The 12,970-nt window shown below is 44.4% G+C and overlaps 1 protein-coding gene across 8 annotated transcripts in view; it reads right to left on the minus strand.

The window, feature by feature from the left end:
• ZCWPW1 (zinc finger CW-type and PWWP domain containing 1) overlaps window positions 1-12,574 on the minus strand; it is a 33,647-nt gene extending 21,073 nt beyond the window's left edge. The window contains exons 1-4 of one of the 8 annotated variants that reach the window (XM_083472647.1): window positions 12,295-12,574; window positions 4,693-4,766; window positions 3,500-3,777; window positions 391-469 (exon numbers count right to left, since the gene is read on the minus strand). In XM_083472647.1, the coding sequence (XP_083328773.1) occupies window positions 391-469; window positions 3,500-3,777; window positions 4,693-4,717 (382 nt within the window). In that variant the 5' untranslated portion in view covers window positions 4,718-4,766; window positions 12,295-12,574. The remainder of the gene's footprint in view (window positions 1-390; window positions 470-3,499; window positions 3,778-4,692; window positions 4,767-12,294) is intronic. The other 7 variants (XM_083472640.1, XM_083472641.1, XM_083472644.1 and 4 more) reach the window with 7 other exon arrangements.
• Window positions 12,575-12,970: the final 396 nt, after the last annotated feature.

Here is a 12,970-nt window from a genome sequence, read left to right on the forward strand (position 1 = left end):
GGTTACTTCCAGGTAAGTAGGAATATGATTGCAACTGTAGTGGCACAACTCATGGCAGACGGCAAAGCAAGTACTCCAAGAGTTTAAGCAGCATCTAGTTGCGGGAACCAAGGGGGGGAAGCTCTCCGTCTCTAGCCTCCTTCATTCCTCCTTTCTGTTAACACAATATTATGTTGCTGCTGTGGGGAGGGGTCATTCAGAGGGCCTTTGGGGGGACTAAACACTCCTTGTCCGTTCCATCCTTCCCCCTCAAGGGGAACCATGCAATAAAACCAACTGAAATTAAGACCAAGTGTTTGTGTGTGAAGTGCCTCAGATTTTAGTGGCCATGTCTATGTTACAGCAACATCTTTCTGCCCTTGTGTCTCTCCCCGACCCCAACCAACATACCCATACACTCCTGCAAAGGCTTCTGAAGTGCACTCTGGACAATCTCCTCGAACTGTGTATCGGTGAGGCCACCTTCTTCCTGCCAAAAGATGAGCAAATGTAACAACAATACCACGCCCTGCATAGTAAGCATAGGCCCCCGGCTAGCATTGGCAGAGGGGCGGCTTTTAAAACAGTTTTGAAACATCGGCTGGTCCAAAATGCGGCAGCCAGGCTTTTATTTGGTCCCCAATGATCAGAATGTATTTGTCTCTGGATTCATTCTACATAGTTCTTTGTTACTGCTCTGTTTTCAAGGTCGTTTGCTAGTGTAAAGCCTTAAACCAAGGGCCATTTATGTATCTTATGCATAGCTACAGTCACTATAAAATACCACAAAAGAAAAACTGCCAGTTCTCAGAAACCCCCTCCGAAAAAAGCATGAGGCAGAACACTGACATACACACACCAAATAAAAAAATAAAAAGCAGGCAACACTAAAACCAAACAAGCAACGCCCCCCCCCCAACAAACAAAAACAAAGCAACCCTCTCAAAAACCAAAGAAAAATACAGGCAAAATACCCACAACTGCAAACTGCTTAGAATCAAGTAGAATAAAACTTTTGTGAATAAATAAATGTATTATTTTTGGTTGGACTAGATGACCCTTGCGGAAGGTCTATTCCAGCACAACATTTCTATGATTAAATGTGAGGCCCAGAAACATTCTGGAGGAAGGGCAGGTCGTCGATGTGCCTGCTCTTTATTTTCCAGCCCAGCCCAACTCATGGTGGTTAAAAAAACGGTTTTTAAAAACAATGTCTGAGGGCACCATGGCTCCGTGTTGGGAATCCCTACCCTAAATGGTCTTGGACCCAGCTGCCACATGGACCACCTGCTCCCAGGTCAACCTGCCCCACTTTAAAACCTGCCTTGCAGGCTCTGCTTCCCAGGAAATGAGCACGAGGGACCTGGCTGGGGCTTTGGAATGACTTCCCTGCGGTCATTCACCCGGCTCTCCCTCCATTGTCTTCTAGACAGAAATGGAAAACGTTTTTAGTCAAACCAGTTTTGAATCGCTAGCTTTAGCCCTGTTTTTTTATTATTTTAGTTGAACGTTTTAAATAGTTTTTAATGTGTCTTAATCTTTAATATTATGTATTATTTATATAGGTGGGTTTTGGCCTTGTTTGTTAACTGGTCTGAGTATTTACTGGTGGAAGAATGGTAAGAAAGCACCTGATGGTCGTAACCATAGCCCTCTTCCGTCCCAGAAAAACAGAGCTGCAAAATGAGGCCTGTATAATGAGATTCCTTCAGTGCAAGATTTTGCACCTTCCCTCAGAGAGGTTTAGCTTGCTTCCTGCGGGAACAGTTTTCATAGAATCACAGAATATCAGAGCTGGAAGGCATCCCAAGGGCCATCTAGTCCAACCCCCTGCAATGCAGGAATTTATCTACCGGTAATTGTTTCCCACAGCACCACTTGCTCATTGCCTGAAGTTATTTCCACGCATTTTAATTCACATCTGGGTGGTGCTCTTGCCTTTCGTGAGTATAGCTTAAGGCCTGCTGAAGAGGAACTATTGAACTTCGGAAGAAATTTGCATAAAAAGTAAGGTTAGCAGGGCCCATGTTTAATAACTGCCAAAGAAAATCATAACCTCTGGCAAACTATTCCCCAACTGAAAAAAAGAGGGGGGAGGAATATAAATTTCATGTGGGCTTTAAAGGCTGGATCTACAATAATATTTAAAAACACTATTACAGTGGTACCTCTAGATACGAACGGGATCCGTTCCAGAGCCCCGTTCACATCTAGAAGTAAACGTAACTAGCGACGGCACGTCTGCGCACGCGCATGTCGCTTTTCGCCGCTTCTGCGCATGATGTCATTTTGAGCATCTGCGCATGTGCAAGTGGCGAAACCCGGAAGTAACGCGCTCCATTACTTCCGGGTTGCTGAGGAGCGCAACTCGAACGCACTCAACTCAAAGCGTATTCAACCCGAGGTATGACTGTAAAAACAATGTTAAATATTGTTATATATCGCTCAGTGTATTTTTCCATGGCCAGCAGTTCGCAGCTCTGCAGCTCCCACTGGTGTCAAATTTTTATAACTCATTTTTAATGTTATAACCGACCAGTGTAGATTAGTCCTAAGCCTACACCTTCTCAGAGAAAGAGATGCCTTTGCTGTTGACTGCAAACACCACATTTCCCAAGTTTTCTCAACAGCAGAAAACTCTGAGCTAGGAAAAAGGTCCCTGAAGCAGTGTGTCTCTAACGTATGTTGATTACATCCCAGCAACACAAAGTATCGTCACGGTGCCCGAGCGGTACAGACGTAAATGTGACTCATTCATAGCTTAGTCCGAGCCAAAATTTAACAAGCTTTCATCCATTGCCAGGGATCAACCCTGGGGCGTGTGGGAGAATAAAGATGAGGGTGCTTCTGAACATATGCAGAGGGGTCTTTCCCTCAATCAGGGCAGGCCCTCTATCCACAGGCCAAGCAACCCTCAACTTAAGCATCCTCTGAAAACGAGGGCAAAACTTTTAGTGGCTTCTGTGGCGTGGGATGTTAACTATTTTAAAATAGTTGTTATCTACCAAGAGTTTCCAAGGAGAGAGCTCTGAAGATTTGACTTGGAAAAATCCTCCCTTGATGGAGCAAACCTATATAATAAATAGGTAAAGGTAAAGGGACCCCTGACCATTAGGTCCAGTCGTGACCGACTCTGGGGTTGCGGCGCTCATCTCGCTTTACTGGCTGAGGGAGACAATGTACAGCTTCCGGGTCATGTGGCAGCATGACGAAGCCGCTTCTGGCGAACCAGAGCAGCGCATGGAAACGTCGTTTACCTTCCCGCCAGAGTGGTACCTATTTATCTACTTGCACTTTGATGTGCTTTCAAACTGCTAGGTTGGCAGGAGCAGGGACCGAGCGACGGGAGCTCACCCCGTCGCGGGGATTCGAACTGCCAACCTTCTGATCAGCAAGTCCTAGGCTCTGTGGTTTAACCCACAGCGCCACCCCCGTCCTATAGGGGTATATAAATATAAGTATAAATAGTGGTATATAAATTCAATAAATAATGATAATCATCTGCATTTCCACCACCTACATTTCTGGCCATGCCTGGATCCTTCTTGCAGTCTTCTTCCTTTACAGTCCTAGCAGGAGGGCTCCCTTTCTTCCTCTTATCTTGAGCTTTCGTTGTTTTGAGGGGCTTGGCTGCAATTCTGTCACGTGGGGCATGGGCATGGTGCAGAGGAGCAGGAATGCCTTTAGTTTCAGCACCTTCCTGTTTGTCCTGGAGCTCTAGCAGTTCCCCTTTTGCAAAGAGCTCATGAGGTTTAGCTACTGGGGAAGCAAACGTTCTTTTGGGCACTTTCCCAGCTTCTGAAGTTGCAGAAAACACATCATGTTGTTTAGCACATAATAACATATGGTTAGTAACATAGTAACATCACAGAATGCATTTTGCTGCCTGAGACAGAAAATCCCAAGGCCTTCCTCAACCTGTCAAGTCTCCAGCTGTGCAGGCTGGAGCTGATGGGAGGTGGTGTTAAAAACATCTGGAAGGCACTGCTCAAGCCTTCTAAATCCTGTTCTAGTCTTTTTTTAAAAAAAATGGTTTGTTTTTAAAATGGTTGTGTTTTTTTAAAAAAAATGATGGTTACTGCTGCCATTCTTTTATTTTAATGCTCCAGAATATGAGCAAACTTCTGCATCGGAAGACTGTGGTGTGACTTCATACTCCCTCTCAAAGCAGAGAATACCGTATTTTTTGCTCTATAAGACTCACTTTTTCCCTCCTCAAAAGTAAGGGGAAATGTGTGTGCGTCTTATGGGGCGAATGCAGGCTGCGCGGCTATCACAGAAGCCAGAACGGCAAGAAGGATTGCTGCTTTCACTGCACAGCAATCCCTCTTGCTGTTCTAGCTTCTGAGATTCAGAATATTTTTTTTCTTGTTTTCCTCCTCCAAAAACTCTTGTGGTCTGGTGCGTCTTATAGAGGGGAAAATACCGTGACCTTTGTCAATCTCATACCCCTACTTTTGACAAGAGTGAAATTTACACACACACACTTCTTTCCCTCCCCTGGGAGGATAAAATGGAGCAGTTTTTGCAATTTATTTAAGAGCTTGCAGAAAGTGGTGGTGGTAAAGAGCCGGGGGGGGGGTGCTTTTTGTAGCACTGTGTGGAGCAGGAGCAGCTCCCCCCCCCCCCGTGCACTACTTGCGCCTGAGAAACACGCCCACACCACACAGTACTTCCTTTAAAATAAATAAATGGAGCACACACTGATCTTACCGCCTTTATTGTTCTGACTTGTCATTATGTATCAGCGGTGTGTCTACACCGGGAGGTGTGCGTTTTTCGTCTAACTTAAGAAACAAGAGGGAAGGGGAAGGAAGAGAAAGCAATAAAAATACATGATTAGCTGTTTTTTTCATTTTAAAGAGTTGTTATGTTCTTTGAGAAGATAAAAGATGGGGGACGCCCCCAGGATTTCCCTGCATTTCCTAAACCCTACCTTCAGATAGGAATCCCAACTGCGTAATCTAACCACAGTTAAAATCTGTGAGCTGTTCTCAATGCAGTCAAAGCATTATTTACAGAATTGTGTGTGTGTGTGTGTGTGTGTGTAGTGTGCTGTTCAATATTAATTTGAAATTAAACAGTGTGATCTTCGAACGTTCTCTCAAATGTAAATTGGACCTTATAGCTTTCCTCCATTGGTACAACTGATTTTTTTTAAAAATAGAGAGGATCTATGCTGTTAATGGGACGCGGGTGGCGCTGCGGGTTAAACCACAGAGCCTAGGACTTGCCGATCAGAAGGTCAGCGGTTCGAATCCCCGCGACGGGGTGAGCTCCCGTTGCTCGGTCCCAGCTCCTGCCAACCTAGCAGTTCGAAAGCACGTCAAAGTGCAAGTAGATAAATAGCTACCGCCCCGGCAGAAAGGTAAACGGCGTTTCCGTGCGCTGCTCTGGTTTGCCACAAGCGGCTTAGTCATGCTGGCTACATGACCCGGAAGCTGTACGCTGGCTCCCTCGGCCAATTAAGCGAGATGAGCGCCGCAACCCCAGAGTCGGCCACAAATGGACCTAATGGTCAGGGGTCCCTTTACCTTTATGCTGTTAATAATGATGGCTATGTTCGACCTCAACTGTCTAAGGATACCTTTGAACACCCGATACTGAGATTCACAAGTGGGGAGAACACAGCTGTGTTCAAATCCTGCTTGCAGGTTTCCCATAATGGGCACCTGTCTGGCGACTGTGAGAAAAGGATGCTGGACAGATGGACCTTTGGCCTGATCCAGCAGCCGGGCTCTTTTTACATTCTTACATTCATTATTGCACTGCACAGCAACCAAAAACCAGTTGGTAAGGTATTCAGATTCACTGCAGAGGTACCACCTGTTGATTTCTGCCTATTGTGAAAAAAGCAGAGACCATGGGCGTAGCCAAGGGGGGGACAGGGAGGGGCAGCTGCCCCCCTAAATCAATAATAATCAATAAAAATTAACCGTATTTTTTGCTCTATGACTCACTTTTTCCCTCCTAAAAAGTAAGGGGAAATGTGTGTGCGTCTTATGGAGCGAATGCAGGCAGAATATTTTTTTTCTTGTTTTCCTCCTCCAAAAACTAGGTGCGTCTTATGGTCTGGTGCGTCTTATAGAGCGAAAAATACGGTGGTTGACAAATGGCCTCTCTCCATTAAAACGGCGCCAGTGCTGCCTCATTCCTGTCAAAAAAAATACAGGACACATCAAGGCCCCGGAAGCAGAGTGAATACTGCTGGTCAGGTGGTCAGAAACTTCTTAGCAGGAAAAAGAAGGAACAGTTGGTTTTATTTATTTAATACGACTATCAGCCCTGCCTTTTCATTTATTATTTAAAAATCAAAGTGGATGCTGTGGAAGTTTGAGTAGTATTTCATGGGTTGAAACGGAGTGAGGAATCTCCAGAATCCCAGACTACCCCTGGACTTTTAACTTCGTGATCTGACTTCCTATCTCAGTGACAGACTTATTTTACAATTTCCTTCTCTTCCTCCTCACACTTCTCTCTTGGACTTCAAAATGAGAGGTCATCTACCCTCTGAGAAAACAAAAGAGCAAGCAAAGGAGCTAATTTTTCTATCCAAGATAGGTATTTCCTACAGTAAATACTGTAGTTTTCTTACTTACCGGTACATTATTTTCTATGCACAGTGGTACCTCAGGTTAAGTACTTAATTCGTTCTGGAGGTCCGTTCTTAACCTGAAACTGTTCTTAACCTGAAGCACTTTAGCTAATGGGGCCTCTCGCTGCCGCCGCACCACCAGAGCACGATTTCTGTTCTCATCCTGAAGCAAAGTTCTTAACCTGAGGTAGTATTTCTGGGTTAGCAGAGTCTGTAACCTGAAGCGTATGTAACCTGAGGTACCACTGTATGTGATTACAAGCAAAATCTACTCTTCACTAGTTTAAACACTGCTCACTCTGCACACCAAAAATGTTTCAGTAGGTGTCTGACCAGTTATCCCATTAGAAACAAAGCTGTAATCACAATCTGTGCTGCTTTACAACAGTTACCGTATTTTTTGCACCACAACACTCACTTTTTTCCTCCTAAAAAGTAAGGGGAAATGTCTGTGCGTGTTATGGAGGGAATGCCTATGGGTGGCATGCCTACAGATTTTCCTCCTCTAAAAACTACATGCGTGTTATGGTCGAGTGCGTGTTATAGAGCGAAAAATACGGTACATACGCCAGACTGGTTTCAATTCTTCTATGCGATCTCAAATAAGTTCAACCCTCTTGTACGGTGAGTTCAAGGGACTGTGATCTTTCAGGAACATAGCAGAGGTGCAAAGGAGTCCTTGTCTTTAAGAACAGTGGAAGACCCCTGCTGGCTCAGACCAAAGGCCTGTTTAATCCAGCTGTTATGAATAAAATGCACATAGATATTCACAACACAGGTTTCTGCTTACTAGAGTAGCCAGCCGGAAGCCCAGGAGCAGAGCACGGAGGCAATAGCTGTCTCACTCACTATCTCTCCTGATGCAACTGATATTCCCCTGGGCGGCATTGCTGCCTCTGAACCTGAAACTCCAGAGGCCTGCTCTTCATTTCAGAACACCGAGTCTCCATATAACACAATGAGTCTCTTCTTCGCATTCTGAGGAGCGCAGAATCAGAAAGCAGGAAAAGTTGCCCGGTGAAGCAACTAGCTCTGAGCACTTCCCAGTGCCTTGGGCGTTCTCTGCCTTCCCAGCAATCATATTGTCAGGGTTTTTTTGTTTTCTTTAAAAAAAGACAGGTTTCTAGTTCTCATGAGGCGGAAGTAACTGGTGAATAATAGGACCCCCGATATCACTTGCATGGGGGCTGAAACAAGGCTTTCTACACCAAATACATTTCTGTGTAAGAAATCTAAGTTTAACAGTTGGGCTTTCCCTCCCAAAGCACAAGCAAAGAAAGATGTGGGAATATTGACCCCTAGCAGCAAAGTTCTCACAAAACCCATTCGGATCGTCTGCTTGACTTTACCCTCAAACAACACAAATCTCAGCGCTTCCTCCCTGTATATTGGAGTTTACGCTATAACAAGCATAATCCAATGAATTGCAGGGGGCTTGGGCTCCAAACCACTCCACTCAGGATTCTTAACTATTTATTTCAGTGTTTTGAGGTGGATATATCAGTCACCACTTTCTGCTATGTCCTTTTCCATGCCCACTACTTCCCCAATGCTTTCATTTAGTTTCTGGCTGTGCTTGGAATTACTGTACTGTTCCGTATGTAAGACGGGAAAAAGGAGGGTAGTCTTATACATGGGGGCAATCTCCCCCCATTTTCTTAATTTTGAGTCCCCCAAAATAGGGGGCGTCTTATACACAGAAAAATACGGTTTTTCCAGCACTCTCTTTCCCAAAAAAAGAGAGAGGGAAATCTGTGTGCGTGCCCTGTTGGTACTTAATCAGCATTGCAGAATCAACTAACTCAACTAAGGGGCTACATCCCAGGGGTGTAGCCAGGATTTTAGTTGGAGGGGCAGGCGTTTTGTTGGGGTGGGCAGAACCTCAGTTAGCAATTTATTTTTATTGATTTGAGAGGGCAGCTGCCCCTCCCTGCCCCCCCCCTTGGCTATGCCCATAGCTTGTCCACATCTCCCCTTGTCTCATGTCTAGAAAGCACAGGCCTGAGAGGCATTCTGTCACTTTCCCCAGGAAGGTAAAAGATAAAGGGACCCCTGACCACTAGGTTCAGTCGTGACAAACTCTGGGGTTGCGGCGCTCCTCTCGCTTTATTGGCCACGGGAGCCGGCGTACAGCTTCCAGGTCATGCGGCCAGCAGGACTAAGCCGCTTCTGGCGAACCAGAGCAGCGCACGGAAACGCCCTTTACCTTCCCGCCAGAGCGGTACCTATTTATCTACTTGCACTTTGATGTGCTTTCAAACTGCTAGGTTGGTAGGAGCAGGGACCGAGCAACGGGAGCTCACCCCGTCGCGGGGATTCGAACCGCTGACCTTCTGATCGGCAAGTCCCCGGCTCTGTGGCTTAGCCCACAGCGCCACCCGCGTCCCATCCCCAGGAAAGCCCACTCTTTATCGCTGAATCGGATCAAATGTCAATTTCATGGAAAGCCCAATTGGTGTTTGTTCCGATTCATAGAAATCAAAGAACTGTAGAGTTGGAAGGGACCCCTGGGGGGTCATCTAGTTCAAGGGACCCCTGGGGGTCATCTAGTTCAAGGGACCCCTGGGGGGTCATCTAGTTCAACCCCCTGCAATGCAGGAATCTCAGCTAAAGCATCAGTGACAGATGGTTATCCAACCTCTGCTTAAAAACCTCCAAGGAAGGAAGGTCCACTACTTCCAGAGGGAGACCATTTCACTGTTGAATGGCTTTTGCGGTCAGAAAGTTATTCCTTGTTTTTAAATCACAATCTCCCTTTCTGTAACTTGAAGCCAGGCTTCCCCTGGGGGAAGAGGCAGGACAAGCGGAAGTGTGAAGGAGCCCAAAGTAGGAATGCCTCCTGGGAATGAATGGGGAAGAGCAAAGTTGCTCCCCAAATTCAAATGCACGCCGGTGTGGACTACTCCAATCTAATTCAAATGAGAAGGGGAGTAGATCAAGAGCTAAACAATAATAGAAATTGAATCACAGAACTGCAGAGTTAGAAGGGACCCTGAGGATCACCACTGCACAGGCCTTTGGCGCAATTCAGCAGGGCTCTTAATGCAATTGTGTTCTTAAACCACATGCAAATCTAGTTATACTAACTTCTTTTACAAATTACAGAGAAATATGTAATTGCAAGATCTGGTAACATAGTCTGGATCCAATTCCATGAAACCCAGAGAAACAAATATTACCCATTTAAATTTTGCGAAGGGGAAAAACTGAAAGACTCTGTGGTTTCAGAACAAGCAGGAGCTTGTTTTTATAGCTGGTGAGTCTGGGAGTTATGATGTGAAATGTGTTTTCTCTCACACTTTTCTTTTTTAACCACATGTGTCGGTCCCCTCTTTCAATAGCATATTTGGATTTGCTTAAAAGGGACTTCTGTCCCTTCATTGTGATCATAAATGTGGGGTTGTGTTTATTTCCTTCTCTGATTACACAACTCTCAAGAAATAAATAAAATATAAAATAAAAAATAAAAAGTGGGATTGAGAGTTTTTTTTTTTTACAGAGCTAGAATTTCATCACAGCCCTGCCACCCAAACCTCAAATCAGGATATTGTAAGAAAATAATAATAATAATTAAACTCTCTTTAGCTACAAACTCAGTGGTGAAAATACAAAATGACCTGAATACATCTCTTGTGTCTAAAATCTTGAGCTCTTTAGCCAACTATTTTATAAGGATCTAAAAACGACTGTCTGAAGAAAGCCGCAATCCAACATCAAGTTATCCGGTGCCTTTAAATCTATTCAGTTAAATGGGTTTAATGAATGATTGTTAAAGATAAGAGCTCTAACGCCCGCTTACTTGAGAGTAAGCCTCACTGACCAACAGGGCTTTACTTCCCTATAGGATTGCATGGCAGGTTTTAACAAGGATGTTGGGTGCTTTTGGGAATCCTTTGGGCCGCAACTTGGGCACCCAAAATACTCTTAAATATACTAGGTAGGATTCAGGTAAGATTAAGCACATTCAGATATGAAGAGTGTCTCCAGGGGAGAGATGATCTGCCCACAGACGTGCATGGCTTGATGGAGATTGTAAATAAGCCCCTTCTAAAAATTCTGATGAAACTAACTGTTGGAGGATGTGGCAGTGCTGGCCGTATCTATAGGGATCAACTTCTCCCATAGGAATCTACCCACACCCTGGGTCAGTTTACAGTTGCACATTGCTGCTAAATTTAGTGTTGTGCATTGTTTTAACTGTCTGTTTTAACCATATCTGCACAGCCGTTTTTAATGTTGCGAGTGTCCTCTATTTAAGAGGCTTTCACTCTGCAGCCCCTTATAGTTGTTTTAACTGCAAACCTTTTAGTTCTTTTGCTCTCACAGTTGTTTTAACTGCGTGTCCTTGTTTGTTTTTAGTTCTTATTTGTTTTAATTCTCAGTTTTTTATCCATCCACCATCCGTGTCTAATCCTGTATTTTATCCAGATGTTTTATCCTATGCCTTAACGGTTAAAAAAAAATCCTAACTGCTATTTTATCTATATGCTTTTTAACCCTGGTCTGAGACCGTAATAAAGTTCATTCATTCATACCCACACCAAATTAGATCTGCTTGTAGATCCGCCATCTTTGAAAATTAGGCATGTGGTGGTTACCAGGCAAAAGCTGGCCTCAAATATTATCAGTACAACTGTTTTACCACCATTTTATTTTATTTTAAATTATATTTTACTGGTATTTGCTGCCAGATCTCCCTGTTTCAGACAATTGCTGGTTTTTACGGATGTTTAGAACTTGTTACACTTGTATTTATGGGGTTTTTTTTTGTTATTTTAATTGTCCATAAGCACTTTTTTCTCTTTTGGCAATAAGCTGGGATGAAGTAACCTGAAATCAATACATTTTTTCCCCCAGTGGGAGAAGTTGAAGCATGAGCTGAAGGGTCGCAAGAAAGTAAACGGAAATGGGAAAAGTGCGAATGTTGGCAGGATTGTACTCACAAAGGATAAACCTAAATTCTTTTCTAAGACACCATTTTGCTGCCTTTGAGCCAAATTTGGATGCCCTTTTTCGCATACTACACAAGATAACATCAAATTTCTCATAGAATCATGTATAGAGAGATAGATCCATTGGATCCCTTTTTAAACTGGCAAGTGAGTTTAAGGATCAAAACACATAAAGCTTCTGGTAGGCAATGTTCAGTTTTGAAATAAACATTAATTATTCCAACTGAGTATAAAAGCCCCTTTCTGAATGGCTCTGTTTTGATATCTGCAGCACTGGCAATTATTACTATTTCTGCTGCCTATCGCCACTATTATTTTCGGCTCACACGAAGCAGCCAGGAGCCGCTGAGGAGAATTTCATGAGGTAAAATAAACCTCATTTATTGCTTGTTGTGCTTTATAATGATGATGTCAAAATCTGGGGGCCATCAGATGTCAAGGAAATAAACAACTATCTGACTTTTAGAAGACATCTGAAGGCAGCCCTGTTTGGGGAAGCTTTTAATGTTTAATAGGTTATTGTATTTTAGTGTTTTGTTGGAAGCCGCCCTGAGTGGCTGGGGAAACCCAGCCAGATGGGCAGGGTATACATAATATATTATTATTATTATTATTATTATTAGATTCTATTTTTAATATTTTGCTGGGAGCCGCCCAGAGTGGCTGGGGAAACCCAGTCAGAGGAGCATAATAATAATAAATTATTATTATTATTATTATTATTATTATTAGTGGATGCTGAGGTACTGCCTTTTTCCTCACAAATACCTATCAGGAAAAGGCGCTCTCCTCCCCTCAGCGAGGTCTTTTATTCTAAGACCCCGGCAAAATGAGTCTTCTTATATGTAATCAGAGGCCTCTGGTTGCTGCTTTTTTTCCCCCTTGACTCAAACTGTAGCGCTTTTCCTCCCTTTTAATTACCTCACCAGAAACTGACTGAGGGGAAGCGCTTCAGATTTTTCAGGTTAGAATTTTGCCGCCTTTTCCTTCCCGCCCCTTCCCCCTCAACGCCTCCCCGGTCGCTCTCGCGCATGCGCCAAAACAAAAAAAAGAAAAAGAAAAAAGAAAAACCCTCCGCGGCGCGCACGCGCACAGGCACGCGCCTCACCTTAACCAACCCTCGCTCCAGCGAGCGGAGCTCGCGAGGAGGGGGAAAGGAAGCCGAACTGCGCACGCGCCGCAGCCCAATCCGGGTCACGTCGCTGGGAGAAGTTGGAAATGCGGTAATGCGAAGGGAGGACTCGGCTCGCCCTCAAGGAACACGCGCATGCTCAGATTCGTCGGGGCCGGGCGGAAAGAGCCTGGGCGCCGCCATCCATCGCGCATGCGCAGTGGGAGGCGCTGCTGAAAATAAACCCACGTTGCTTTGCTCTCCTTCCTGCAGCGAAGACTTTTTTTTTCATTTCTGTGCCATTTATTTATTTATTGCATTGAGCAATAAATA

This window comes from Podarcis liolepis (assembly GCF_965112155.1).
Source record: "Podarcis liolepis genome assembly, chromosome: 13".
NCBI lineage: Eukaryota > Metazoa > Chordata > Lepidosauria > Squamata > Lacertidae > Podarcis > Podarcis liolepis.